General features: G+C 39.7%; 2 protein-coding genes across 5 annotated transcripts in view; one reads left to right on the plus strand and one right to left on the minus strand.

Annotated features, from left to right (window-relative positions):
- LOC108296499 (centromere protein P) overlaps positions 1-14253 on the plus strand; it is a 273862-nt gene that overhangs the window by 162939 nt on the left and 96670 nt on the right. The gene's annotated exons all lie outside the window — the stretch shown is intronic.
- Positions 4987-14253, minus strand: part of ECM2 (extracellular matrix protein 2) — a 40341-nt gene continuing 31074 nt past the window's right edge. The window contains exons 9-11 of the mRNA XM_037735073.1: positions 11706-11845; positions 9939-10265; positions 4987-6159 (exon numbers count right to left, since the gene is read on the minus strand). Of these exons, the coding sequence (XP_037591001.1) occupies positions 5991-6159; positions 9939-10265; positions 11706-11845 (636 nt within the window). The 3' untranslated portion in view covers positions 4987-5990. The remainder of the gene's footprint in view (positions 6160-9938; positions 10266-11705; positions 11846-14253) is intronic.

Below are 14253 nucleotides of genomic sequence, written 5' to 3' on the forward strand. Positions count from 1 at the left end.
TGGTCATCTGGTGTTAAGTTAGAGCTGGGCAGAAACTTCTTTTCATGGCTACTTTTAATATTTTTGAATTTTAAGTCTATCAAGGATCTGGATTTACATTCAACCATGGACAGATAAATAGTTCAGTCATCTGTCAGTCTGTAAATATTTCTGCCATGAGGACATTTTCTACCCTTTTTCTAAATAAGGGAAAGAGGTGGAATCTGTATTATAAAGGGTTTTACTCCACCCTTTGAAGTTTCACTTCAACAGCAGAATTTGAGTATTTCATTCTTTTAAGTCAGCATCTTAGGAACATAGTAATTTATGGTATGTTTAAATGATGGCTTTGGAAGGCATAGTCAATGTTGCCATTATGCAGAGCAATCAGATTGATTACTAAGTATTACCAGTTGTCAAAGCATAACTTAATTGTTTAAAAAATATACTTAGCTTTCTGAGGTCCATGTCAGGAAATATTAATAACAGAAATGATTCCCCATTAATTTTGTGACCCTGTCTAAATCTTTTTCTGCTCAGTTTCTAAGTTTTTCTGTGAAAATCCTTAAATTTTGCAGGTTCCTCTCATTTTTATTTAGGAATAATGTCAACTTTGGGTAATATCACCTCTTTGGGTAATGTAACTCATAAGTTGATCCAGTTTAGACTGAGAGATAAAGGAGATGGAACTCTTTATTGAAGAGCCATTTTAGCACCTACTTTGCACAGAATTCAGGGGTTTAAGAAATGAGTTGTCTCTCTTCTGTTAAGTTTTAGTCTTTTTGGAGAAAGAAGCTATACTCCTCAACCCAGCTACTGTGCAACACCCACATACACAAAGAAGTAATGAATACCTAACTAATAATTCCAGATAATCATTATGTAGGACCTAACTAATAACATTAAATAGATCATCACTACAAACGTACATAATATATACCAGATCTGTCCTGGGCAGAGGCACAGGCACTGAATGGCAGAGACTTTGTGGGGGGATGGGGTCCTGAAGAGCTAGGCTTTCATGTGCAGCTCATCCTGTGTGTAGAAGCTGGCTCTGAAAGGTGAAAGGCTCAAGTCAGATGGAGACTGCAGTGAACTTGGCTTCTGCATCCCTCCCTTGAAGTTGAGGGTCAGCGCCCATCAGGGATTGGCTCAACTGCCCTTCTCTTGTCAGGCCCCTTCAGGTGTATGTCCTTGCCTGTGAATTCAGCTCTGACCCCATGCCTTCCCATTTTTACCATCCTCCCGTTGTCTTGCCTGACCCCCATGGTGACACCCCAAGCTCAGCATTGTCTCACAGATGGCCCCTTTCTTTCAACTTCTCAGCAGCGTTATGAGATTCAGAGCAGTTTTCTCTTTGGTCACTTCTTTTCTGTCTGTCCCTTATCTGGCAAGATACCTATTCACTGAGTTTCTTTTGGTGTCTCTCTCCTACCTGTGCTGTGAAGGCTTTCATTCACTCTGTTTCTAGATTTTTGCAGTGTGTATTTCTTTTTCCTTAAACTGTTGCTTTCATAGAACACTTCCTGCTTCCGCATTTTTCAGTGGTATGCGCATTTCTCATTGCCTTAAATCTGGTCTAATTCCTGGCCTGAGCTCTCCTTTCCTGCCATGGTGAGGCTGGACTCCTGGTGGATGAGCCCAGATGTGAACCCCTCCATCTCCTTCTCTCACTGATTGACATTTCTGTTTCAAGGCCCATTGATCTTTCTCCTCTGAACTATGCTTATGTGTTGCATGGTTTAATGTTAATTATGTTTTGTATTATATCACAGGCATCTTTCATTACTCCCCATCTAAATTAGTCAAATTAGAGAAACCATTTTTGCCTACAACATTTTAACACAAATATGCTACCAAAAATTTGGGGTTTTATTCTTTAGTAATATACCTGTAATTTGTGGCTTAAATTTTCATATAGTCTAAAATAATCTTAAAACAAGCATTGTCAGAATTTATTAACATTTCCAAGTCAATTTAAATATTTGCACTACATATTATAAAACAGTTACTGGAATAATTATGTGTGAATGGGAATAATCATCTTGTCTTGATGACCCCTGGAGTTGTCCAAGACAACTAGAGGACGCTGCATATTTCAACTGTACAACATTGTGGGTGGTTTTTTCTGTTTTAATAAAAGCAGTCATCTTAAGGAGTAATTAACTTGGACTTAGCAAGAATGGCTTCTAAGGAGATGTACTTGGAGCCATTTGATGATGCCATTTCAAGGCAAGGTGATTTGAGTGTCTCCCTCCCCCCATTGGCAACACCTGCCATACCACACACCCTGTGCCCTCCAGTTGAGCATCAGCCACCCAGGTTCGGACCTTTTTAGGCAGCCTGCCACTCTTGGGTCCCCTAGACTTTCCATCCAAACTCTAAGGGAGAGACAGCTTGGTTCAGCAGGAGGAGAACCAACCTCAGAGTAAGAAAATGCAGGGAAAGTCTAGACTTAGTCACATATTCCCTGTCGTTCTCATGTGCCACCTGCCCTCACTGAACCCCAACGTTGTCACCTGCCCTGCAAGGAGGTTGGTGAACACGCAGTACTGTGCCCTTTCCTACAGAAGCTTGTCAACTAGCCATTTTAAGGCGGTCAGGGGCCCAGCAGTCTGCTCAGGGCTAATCTCACCCACTGCACTGGTGCTTAGAAGGAAAAACAGGTGGCCTCTTCCTCAGGCCAACCCTCTTCAGCTTGGATGCTCTTGGACCTGGGGAAAGGGAAGAGAAGGCTACATGTTCTTGATGGATTTTAAAACCTAGTGTGTCATTTAGATAGTACCTAGTCTGTTGGTTGTAAGAAGAAAAGGGGGTGGGTGTCAACCCTTTCTGATGAGAGCAAAGCTGCTTTGTTTGAAGAGAGAGGCCTATTCTCTTCCTTATCAGTGACATGAAACCCCGAATGAACCATGTCTGAAAACCACTGATCTGTTCCAAACATTATTTTATAATTAAATCAAATGAATCCCAAAGAAGTAAAACAACTGCATAATTATTGGTGAACAAGATGGGCTCCCAAGTCTCCTGGTTCCCGGTATAGATATTTCCTTATACCAGGCTCTGTATGTCTTTCACTAAATCATTTCTTTAGCGCTGCTTATAATATTCTTATTGATAATACGCCAAATCTCAAAATTATAGTTTTTCTGTGTGTGTGTGTGTGTGTGTGTGTGTGTGTTTGTGTGTATGCAAAGACAAGACACACCATTAATATTTTTAGATCATGGCTAGGCCAGAACTTTTTTAGTTTATGTGTGTGTTAGTAATTATAGTGTAATTTTTGAAGCCAAACAGAACATCTGTTTTTTAGTACCTTATACTGTGAAGAGTATTTGCCATAAAGACATTTATCACTTTTTTATGGAATTAAAACTTCCCATCCAGAACATCGTGAAATTTCAAGACTGAACAAGTTACTAAGATGTATTTTAAAAATTGTAAAATCAGTTGAAATAAGTACAACTTCCAAATTAAGAATAAAGCTTCAATCAGTCATTCTGATTTTTTTTTTTTTTTGAGACCAAGTCTCGCTCTGTTGCCCAGGCTGCAGTGCAGTGGCATGATAATCGGCTCACTGCAACCTCCACCTCCCAGGTTCAAGCAGTTCTGCTTCAAGCCTCCTGAGTAGCTGGGATTACAGTTGCATGCCACCATGGCTGGCTAATTGTTTGTATTTTCAGTAGAGACGAGGTTTCACCATGTTGGCCAGGCTGGTCTCAAACTCCTGACCTCATGATCCGTCCGCCTTGGCCTCCCAAAGTGCTGGGATTACAGGTGTGAGCCACCACGGGGAGCCGGTCATTCTGATTTTCGTCTTTCTTTGGGATTCTGCTACCAAGGCAGAGGTTGGGAAAAGACAGGCACAGCAAGCCCACAGTGTGCCTGCTTCACAGGCACAGGTCTGGGGCTGCGGTTACTCCAGGTTTTTGGGAGTGACCGTAGTCTCCTGGCGGCCCTCAGGTCCTAGTGTGTGCAGGCCCCAGTGTGCTCATTGCACTGTCACTCATTTTTCTGATTGACCAGCACTTGCCTGCTTACTTAATCATCTGCTTGATTTCCTGCTTATTGCCCCTACCAGAGAGGAGAGGCCTCATCTGATCTGTTTGTCATTGTCTTTCTCTAGAACAGCATTTGAAACACAGCTGAAGAAAGTCAGTAAGAAATGAATGAAGGAATGGTTCAGTATCTGTCTCTGTGTCATCCCAAAATGCTAATTCTGCTGACTCACCTTATTCAATCTGAGTCCCCTTTAATACTAATTTTGTTTACAGCTTACATTGCCTTAAACCATTTATGTCAATGCATTTATATTCGTACATCAAATATTGCACAAGGATTCCTGTTAAATTGATGTGTAACCTTACCTTCTTGTTTTTACCTGTCTCTTAAATTCAACTTGGCCAATTTAAAATTAGTAATTCTCCTTCATTCCTAAACTGATTACGAAGCTCAACTTTTGTTCCATAAAATTCCATTTTTCTTCCTTACACACAACCTGTTACAAGTTGTTGACCCTCGAGTATAACAGTTATCTTCATATTATTATTGTTGTTCATGTTATAATCTTTGAATTTTGCATATTAAGGAAGGGTGTAGAAAGTAAGGCTTAGAAGTAATGTTATTCAAACTTTTCACACTCATTAAATTGAAAGTCACCCATGAAATTATCAATTGTGGTTGGCTATGCTGGTTCCTCTCAGTTTTATATGAGATATTGGTAATAATAACTGCATTCATCATCCACATCATACTTTCCAAAATGCTTTACATTCTTTTCTGGTTCTTATAACAGCCTCGTGAAGTGGGAATGGAAGGTTCCTAGAGCAGTGAGAGAACTATTAAATGATTAAATAACTAAAGCTTAAAAAATTAGAGAAACTATGCAGTGGGGCCAAGACTGGTACTTAAGTTCCTGGCACTTAAAACAGAGAGTGACAAAAGACGTCAACGTAGTTTCTATATGTGTCTTGTAAATTACTTTAGCAACACAAACATAAAAGATCATTATGTTATAAAAATTTAATATATGGTTTTGGTAGGGCCAATACATAGTAAAGACATGACTTTATGTTCAATTGAACTGAATAAAATGATATAGTTCAGTAAATTAAGGCAAAGGAGATAGATGCTATGACCAGTGGCGCAAAAATTTTCAAAAATTTATACATTAGATTTACCTTTACAAGGTTATAGTCAAGAATAATTAATGTATTTTAAGCAAACTCTACTGCTTTCCAAGTTTTTTAATCTTGAGTGAAGAATAGTGAAGGTGATGTTAATATATTGTTTTAACTTTAAAAAATAATTTTAGAATTATAGAAGTTTCAAAAATAGTATAGAATTTATGTGCACCCTTCTGCTAGCTTCCCATAATGTTAACAATGTACATAACCATAATACAATTTTCAAAAGCAGGAATTTAACATTATAGTAGTGTTTTAATTTCACACAAGTAATTAATAGAAGAAATTAAAACTACCCCAATACTTAGTTATATTTATACCAGTAGCATAAGGCCTTATAGGAAATTAATAAATTATTGTTTTAACAGAATACTAAAAAACTATTCATAAATTCTGCCTGTTTTTTTTTTCTTGCCCTTATGCTTCTTAATCTTGAACCATAAGATAGATAATTTTTAAAGGGACTTACAGAGTTCTCAGCTAATACCAGTACTCAAGCTGATTATAAAGGATGTGTTTGTTTTGTCCCAGACTCTTCTGGTCTAGCTCAATATGCATAATATCCTATTCTGGTGAGATGGCCTCTTTCTGGAGGTGGGAAACAGAGAGATTTTACCTTTACTATTAATAAAACTCTTAGAAGACTACACCTTTTAGGTATATTTTGGTTGTTCATCTGTGGATTGGCGAATCAGGTTGACTAGCATATAATGATACTGAGTATAACAGGAGGATCATGTCTCTCTTATTAAAGACAAAATAAGACAACTGCAGCTACTACAAATATATGAGTAAAGTTTATAAATGGCAAAGGAAAACTTGGAATCACTTGATGTTTTGTGGTTTAAGAACAATACTTGAATATGATCTTATGCATGAAAATGTGTAAGATGGTATTTCTCTAATTTTGATGTAATTGTTTTCAAGATGAAGATGTTCCAGATTTGAGTCATCATCTTCTTCAGCATTGCAAATTTGTTCTGGAAGAATATTCCTAAGGAAAAATAGACATGCAAGTCACACATGGTCCAAATAATAATCTGCCTTCATTTAGGAGTTAAGTTTAACATTTGTTAAAAAAAATATTTTGTTCTTAAAATAAAGTTGGATCTTTATATTAGAGACCAGAATAAATTCCAACTACATCAAAGATCCAAATGTGAAAGATGAAGCCATAGAAGCACTAGAATGGACTGTGGTCACACCCTCTGACTCAGGAGATTCTTCCTATATGTGATTTGAAAACCAGAAGCACTGAAAGGAAAGATTTAAAATTTACTGCAAGTTTTTTTTTTTTTTTTTTTTTTGAGACAGAGTATCACTCTGTCGCCAGGCTCCAGGCTGGAGTGCAGTGGCACAATCTCAGCTCACTGCAACCTCCGCCTCCTGGGTTCAAGCAATTCTCTTGCCTCAGCCACCCGAGTAGCTGGGCCTACAGGCGCCTGACCACCACACCCAGCTAATTTTTGTATTTTTAGTAGAGACGGGGCTTCACCATGTTGGCCAGGATGGTCTCGATATCTTGACCTTGTGATCCACCCGCCCTGGCCTCCCAAAGTGCTGGGATTACAGGCTTGAGCCACTGCACCCGGCCAAAATTTGCTGCAAGTTTTTAAAAGAAAGTGCAAAGTTAAACGACACGAAAAAGGAGAAAGTAACTTATGTTACAGATGAAAGGCAAATATACAAAGACTTCCTAAGAATCTAGGAGCAAAATGGAAAATGCTGGATTACATTCATAAGAAAAATGCAAATCGAAACCTTACTGGCATACTACTTTTTACTTGTAAGATTTGCAAAACAAAACAAAACAAAACAAAAATCCAGAAGCTCATTAACATATTCTAATGGTGAGCCTGGACCAATCAAATAACACTGAAGGGAATGCAAAATGGTGCACCCCCTCTGGAGAGGAATTTGGCTATATCCAGCAAAATTACATATGCACTTTACTCTTTGCACTCACTCAGCATTCCCACTCCTCGGATTTTATCCCAAAGTTAAACTGGAAAAAAACACAAAATGACATTTACACAAACTTATCTTTTGTGGCATTATTTTTAGTAGTAAGAGTGGAAGCAATCAAATGTCAGTAAGGAACTGATTCAATAAAATATAGTATATCCACATAATATTCATTTATAAAAAGGAATGAAGAAATTCTCTACATACTGATGTGGAGTGATATACTGATACTTTTAAAAAGCAAAGAGTAGAAAAAATATACATACCCCATACATGCAGTTTGGTTTGACCCCTCCAAAGCTCATGTTGAAATCTGATCCCCAGTGTTGGAGGTCGTGCTTAATGGGAGGTGTTTGGGTCATGTCATGGGGGCAGACCACTCATGAATATCCTCTTTAGGATCAGAGGACTGAGTGAGTTCTTGTTCTATTCTTAGAAGAACTGGTTGTTTTAAAAAAAAAAAAAAAAAAAAAAAAAAGCCTGGCACCAGTGGGGCGTGGTGGCTCACGCCTGTAATCCCAGCACTTTGGGAGGCCGAGGCAGGTGGATCACAAGGTCAGGAGTTCGAGACCAGCCTGGCTAAGATGGTGAAATCCTGTCTCTACTAAAAATACAAAAATTAGCTGGGCACAGTGGCAGGCGCCTGTAATCCCAGCTACTCAGGAAGCTGAGGTAGGAGAATCGCTTGAACCTGGGAGGCAGAGGTTGCAGTGAGCCAAGATTGCGCCACTGCACTCTAGCCTGGGCAAGAGGGCAAGACTTCATCTCAAAAAAAAGCTTTTATTTTTAGCAGTAATAATGATGTCCTTTCAAAACAATTGTTCACATATTGTAAGATTATCCAAGTTAATATTGTTGGGAACCCAGATTTTCAGTGTAAGAGAAACAAGTTTTAATAAAAGAAATTAATTTTTGATGATGTTAACTTTGATTTGGGAATGTCAGTCTGAGCTTACTTATTTTCTTTTCAAAATACGAAATTTCCTGGCAGTCCACTGAAAGCCCTTAAAACAATAGCAACACAATTGAAAGGAGCACATCTGGTTCCCACTTGAGGCTTCTCAATGCTATTCCCCAAAGAAAGGGGCCAGGCTCTTTGGAGGAAGGTCTGCAGTAAGGAATGCAGAAAGTGAGCCTGCGGCCCACATGTACCCAAAAACAAGTGAGCAGACACAAGAGCCAGTTTGAAGGGCAACCATTGTCCAGAGACAGGATAGTTTAAAAATAATGACTGCAACTGATTGAAACATACGGCTAGGAGGCTGAGGCAGGAAAATTGCCTGAACCCAGGAGGCGGAGGTTGCAGTGAGCCGAGATCATGCCATTGCACTCCAGCCTGGGTAACAAGAGCAAAACTCCGTCTCAAAAAAAAAAGAAAAAAAAAGAAATATACGGCTTATATGAAAGCCTAAGTGTATATTGATTCACCACAAAAACAACCCTAAAACAAAATAAAACAAAAACATTTAGGCTCCAACTTCTTACTCCCATTGGTGGTATAAAGGAAAAAACTGAGCTTTTTTCTTGCCTTTCAGAGTAACAAAGCAGCCCTAGTTGATGAGCAAAAATGTTCTTACAGAGGAATTCCAGCTAATAAACATGAGAAGCATGACAAAAATAGAAATTCATTATTTTGTTACCCCTAATGAAATAATAATTCAAACAATGTTCATCTGTGAGTGAAACCATTGGTTCAATGATGGAGGAGTAAGTTTGTTTTAGGAGATACCAGGCTGTGACTACCTCAACCCACTGATCAATTTTAGAATGACAAAAGTGGGACAAACATTAGACACCTTCTGATGCAATGCACTATGAAGCATATGACACAACCTGTGAAGTATTTTTGCCGAAAAGTTCTGAAACTTAATTTTACAAAGCCTTCCCAAACACCATCTCTTCCTCCAGTATCTTTGAAAACTCAAACTTTTCTGTTTTTGTTTGGTTTTGTAGGCATTTAGTTTATTTGGACATTTAGAGAAGAGTAAAGACTAAGAGGCATAATTCTCAGGGACAGAACAACAAGGTTATTGCCTCCCTCACTGCCAGTGATAAAGACCCTACTAACAAAGTGTTCTGGATTAATTCTCAAGACACTCATGCCATCCAGGCAGGAGTGACATTTCAGTGTGTAAGCTCAACACATGCAGGAAAATGTGTTTCTAAAAGTAGGGAAAATGTCTCAATAAATTTATTCAGAAATTTGCTTTTGGAAAAATCTACATAGAAGCAATTTTAATTTTTTTTTTCTTGAGATGGAGTTTTGCTCTGTCACCCAGGCTGGAGGGCAATGGTGCAATCTCAGCTCACTGCAACCTCCCCCTCCTGGGTTCAAGCAATTCTCCTGCCTCAGCCTCCCAAGTAGCTGAGATTACAGGTGCCCACCACCACGCCCAGATAAGTTAGCTGAGATAACAGGTGCCCACCACCACGCCCAGATAAGTTTTGTATATTTAGTAGAGACAGGGTTTCACCATGTTGACCAAGCTGGTCTTGAACTCCTGACCTCAGGTGATCTGCCTGCCTTGGCCTCCCAAAGTGCTGGAATTACAGGAGTGAGCCACCACACCTGGCCAAAAAAATGTTTTAACTATGGAAATTTACAAATGTGCAAAAGTAGGAAAAGTTTATAATGAATCTTCACATACCTGTCATCCACCTTCAGTGATTACTAAAATTTGCCAATCTTGTATAATCCAACCCCTTAGCACCTTTTTTTTAAAACATAAATCCCAGAGATCATGCCATGATTGTTTTATATTTTGTCGATCAAAATTTAATCAGATGCTTGAAAAAGCCAGAATTTACCGTATCTTGTTGTTGTTCAGCCTCAGAAAATGTAGTGCTTTCATTTCTTGTATCCCAGGTGGTATCGATTTTAAGTTATTGTGATCCAGAAATAATTCCCTCAGGGAATGATATGCCCCATAGAAGGACACACGGTCCATGCCATCATCAGCAAGTTTGTTAAATGACAGGTACAAGTATTCCAGACCTGGTTCCATGTGGCCAAACACATAGCCAGGGATCCGTTCAATCTGGTTCCCAAGGAGCACAAGGTGCAACAAGGACTTGGGTAGATAGGAGGGGACGTGATAGAGCTTGTTGTAGGAGAGATCAATGGATTCTAGATTTCTGCAGCAAAGAAAAAGTAAACAGGGTAGGGACATCAGGATGATGATTATCTGCTCTAAATTTTGACAAGGCCAGTCTTGTCTTCATGCTGGTCCATTTTCCTATAAGCACTATTTTGTAGTGATGATTCCAAATAGGAACTTTTCCAGGTGTCGCCAGCCCTGGTTTCTTGCATCAAGGTGCATGTCCTTACTAGTGTGCCATACTGCCTCCCAGCTATGTGAGACCATTCAAGGGGTGCATCAAAGTCCAGGAGGGAAAAACTCATATCCCTAGGGGTAATACTGAGGCCCAAAGACTAAAATACCATTAAGGTTGATCTGTTGAATCTAAAATGAAATCCCATGAGTCCCAGCGTACATCAAATGCCTATCTGTAAAGTCTCTGGTTCCAGCAAGGAAGTTTGGTTTGTTTGGCTTGTTTTGGTTCCCCTTCCCCTACATTTTCATTCCACATTTGATTTGATGACCTGGCACACCTGAGACTTGAGGTGAGCCTGAGGGATCTAGAAAATGCTATTAATCATCTATAAGATCTGGGAAGCGAGATAAACTCACTGGCTTGTTTCAGGAACCCCACCCGAGTCTCCTAAGGTTTCTGCTCCATACCCTCTTTTCACTTGATGAAGACTCCTCTGCCCACATTGGACTCAGTGCCACATGCTGCTGAGCCCAGTTGGTCTCTCCATCCTGCCTCTGAATGACACATGTTCCAGGCTGTGCTACTTAGGCACATAGTTCCCAGGACACGCAATCCTAGATCCCAGTTGTCTGCAGGGCTTGCTTCTAACTCCCTACACCTTCACTGAGAACCACAGCCAGAGGCTGCTGATTCTTGTCCAGGAAGATGGAGTCTACTTTTGGCCTCCACTGTCAGGTCAAGCATCCTTCTGTCTCTTTTGTAAGACTTGAGGTGAAGAAATAGTTTGGAGAAAAGAAGGCTGTGTAGTGTAGGAGAACAGGCCTGGGCTCTAGAGCCTGGTGCTTTCATCTAATGATGATGAAGAGAAGGAATATGGCAGATTTATTTCTCACTGTGTGCAAGGGATTATCTCATTTAAACCTCCTGACAACCTGTGAAGTAGGCAGAACTACAGTGGCATTTGACCACTAGTGGGCAGACCTCAGGGTCAGACAGCTGGGAAGCAGTTCTTGCTAGCTCAGCACTTGGCATATGGTAGGGTGTCCAGTATGCAGTATGGTGACAACAGCAGTAGTAACTGTAGTAATCCTAACACCAGTCATACAATGCGCAGGTTGGAAACTACATGAAGTAACCCAGTTTGGGTATAAGGTAAGGGTCCACTAAGAAACAATTCTGTCTCCAAGCCCTTCAGTCATCACCTCCCTCACTTGTCCCATTCTCAGTTTTCATAGTCTGTTTAATAATGGCAAGAGGAAGAAATAGTTCAATAAAATTTAAATTGTAGCATATACTTACTCTTGATTTATCCAGGCTAAAGGAGCAATCCTATTTTCTTCAATTTTGTTATAACGTAGTACAATGACATTGATCTTTCTGGTATGATTGAAACAAATTTCAGTTATTTCTTCAATTTGGTTATTTTCTAGATGTAATTCCTATAATTAAAAGAAAAAACTATTTTTTTTGTGTTAGCTGATAAGTATGATCAGTTGCATGGAGACTAAAATAGTAACAGACTATTGTCATTAGTATTATCTAAAGAGTGTTTTACTGCTCTTTCATGTGAGCTCATATTTTTAAGTTGTCTTTTTTTTTTGAGATAGAGTCTCACTTTGTTGAACAGGCTGGAGTGCAGTGGCACAAACACGGCTCGCTGCAGCCTCAACCTCCCAGGCTCAAGTGATCCTATTGCCTCAGCCCTACAAGTGACTGAGACTACAGGTATGCGCCACAAAGCCTGGCTAATTTTTGTAGAGACAGGCTATGTTGCTCAGGCTGGTCTCGAATTCCGAAACTCAAGTGATCTACCTGCCTTGCCATGGCCTCCCAAAGTGCTGAAATTATAAGAAAGTTGTCAAATTTTATAACTAGTAAAACAAAATACACTGTCTGTCATGGTTATGGAATCAAATGAATTTTATTTAAAATATATTAGCCATAATATGTTGCAAGAAATGGCATACCGTAGTATTTATACGAGGCTCTCTACTTTACAATACTTATTCACATAAATTATCTCATTTGGGCTTAAAAACTCTGAAAAGTAGATAGAAATTATTATCTCTACTTAACTTTTTGCTTTTACCTGCATATGTATTTAGGGGATGAGCTAGATCAGTAAAAGACTAAATAAATCCTGGCACACCTGTTTTTATGTTGAAAACTCTGTAGCTATAGGAAAGAATGAAGCCTTGAGGCTGTATGGTTAAGTGAGGCAGGTGTGCAGCAGTGACTTTAGAAGGATTTATAGTGTGTGCCATGCATTTGTGCACTTGTCCGCCCAGTACTTTCCAGACTGGTAGGAGTAGGTACTTTTGGAGAGAGAGAAGCCAGGATGGGCACATTGCTCTTTTGTATTATCCTTATCGTATATGTATGTGTCCTTATTGTGTATGTATGTGTTTTAACATGTGTATGCATTATCTATTTAAATTTCTATTTTTAAAAAATTACTAATTTCTGGCCCTGCCCCCGTAAGAATCTGACTTAGCATGTCTGGGATAGGTCCAGGAGTCTGTATTTCTTAAGAAGCCAGGTGATTCTAATGGAGAGCCAAGGTACTGATAAATGTCAGTGTTACATAACTGTCTCTTAATCTGGAAATTGGAAGAAGAGCAAGGGTGGTAGCCATGGTAGCTGCATAAGATCACAATAGATGACTCTCTTTTCTGGCTTCTTGGGACTGTAACTGGGGGATGCTCTGTCCTAACTTCTGGCTGAATGATCATGTGGTATAGGAGAAACGGAGCTTAGTAAGAAAACCTGGGTTCCCACGGGGTCTGTCAATATGTAGAGACTCTCTGGACCTCAGCATTCTTTTATGGGAGTGGGGGGTTTGTAGAGACAGGGTCTCTCTGTGTTTGTTGCCCAGGCTGCAGTGTAGTGGTACAATCCTAGTTTACCACAGCCTCAAACACTTGGGCTCAAGTGATCATCCATCTCAGCCTCTCAAGCAGCTATGATTACAGGTTGCACCACCATGCCTGGCTAATTTTTTTTTAAAATATGCTTTTTAGAGACAGGGTCTCTAAAAAGACCTGTTGCCCAGGCTTGTGTCAAACTCCTGGCCTCAAGCCGTCTTCCTGCCTCAGCCTTCCAGAGTGCTGGGATTACTGGCGTGAACCACTGTACTGTACACATGTTAAAACACATACATACACAATAAGGATAATACAAAAGAGCAATGTATACCACTGCGAGCCTGAGCTTCCCACCCTGGCTTCTTTCTCTCCAAAGAAACCCACTCCTACCAGTCTGGAAAGCACCTCAGTGTTTTTAATGCAGGAAATGAGGGGTGTTGACATTCATCAGCCAAAGACCCCCAGGAGCACATCCTGCAGCAAAGAGATCACATGCCTGGGGACCTGTGGAGTATCTCTAGAGGACAATGAAGCAAGGCTGGGATTTGGGGCCTGGAGTTAGTCACAGGACAGTTTTGATAGGAATTGGGTTGAAACTGGTAAGCTACAGAGTTGCTAGAACAGTCAGAGGCCTTCTTTGTATAACACTTGTATCCATGCAGAGTTACTGTTAAGTCAGGGTGTCTGTGGTTTTGCCTGGAATTTGTGAGTGGACACTCTCTGTTATGGTTAATACCTGTTTGAGCTTCTGTGATAAGCGTCACAGTTCTGGATTGGGATAGTTTACAGTGTCTTGAGAGTCAGAGTAGTACCTTATGGAAATTGTGGTTTCATTTAAATTCTCAATTCCTCTCCCCTTTCCCCCAAGAGCTGTCAGTAGTACCATTTTTCACTTTATCAGTTGTCTCCTCTAGTAATTATAATTTCAATTCAGAATTTTATATTGTTTGAAGAAAAAATAATGCTTTTTTTTTTTCTTTTTT

Source organism: Cebus imitator, unplaced genomic scaffold, assembly GCF_001604975.1.
Source record: "Cebus imitator isolate Cc_AM_T3 unplaced genomic scaffold, Cebus_imitator-1.0 Scaffold720, whole genome shotgun sequence".
Lineage (NCBI taxonomy): Eukaryota > Metazoa > Chordata > Mammalia > Primates > Cebidae > Cebus > Cebus imitator.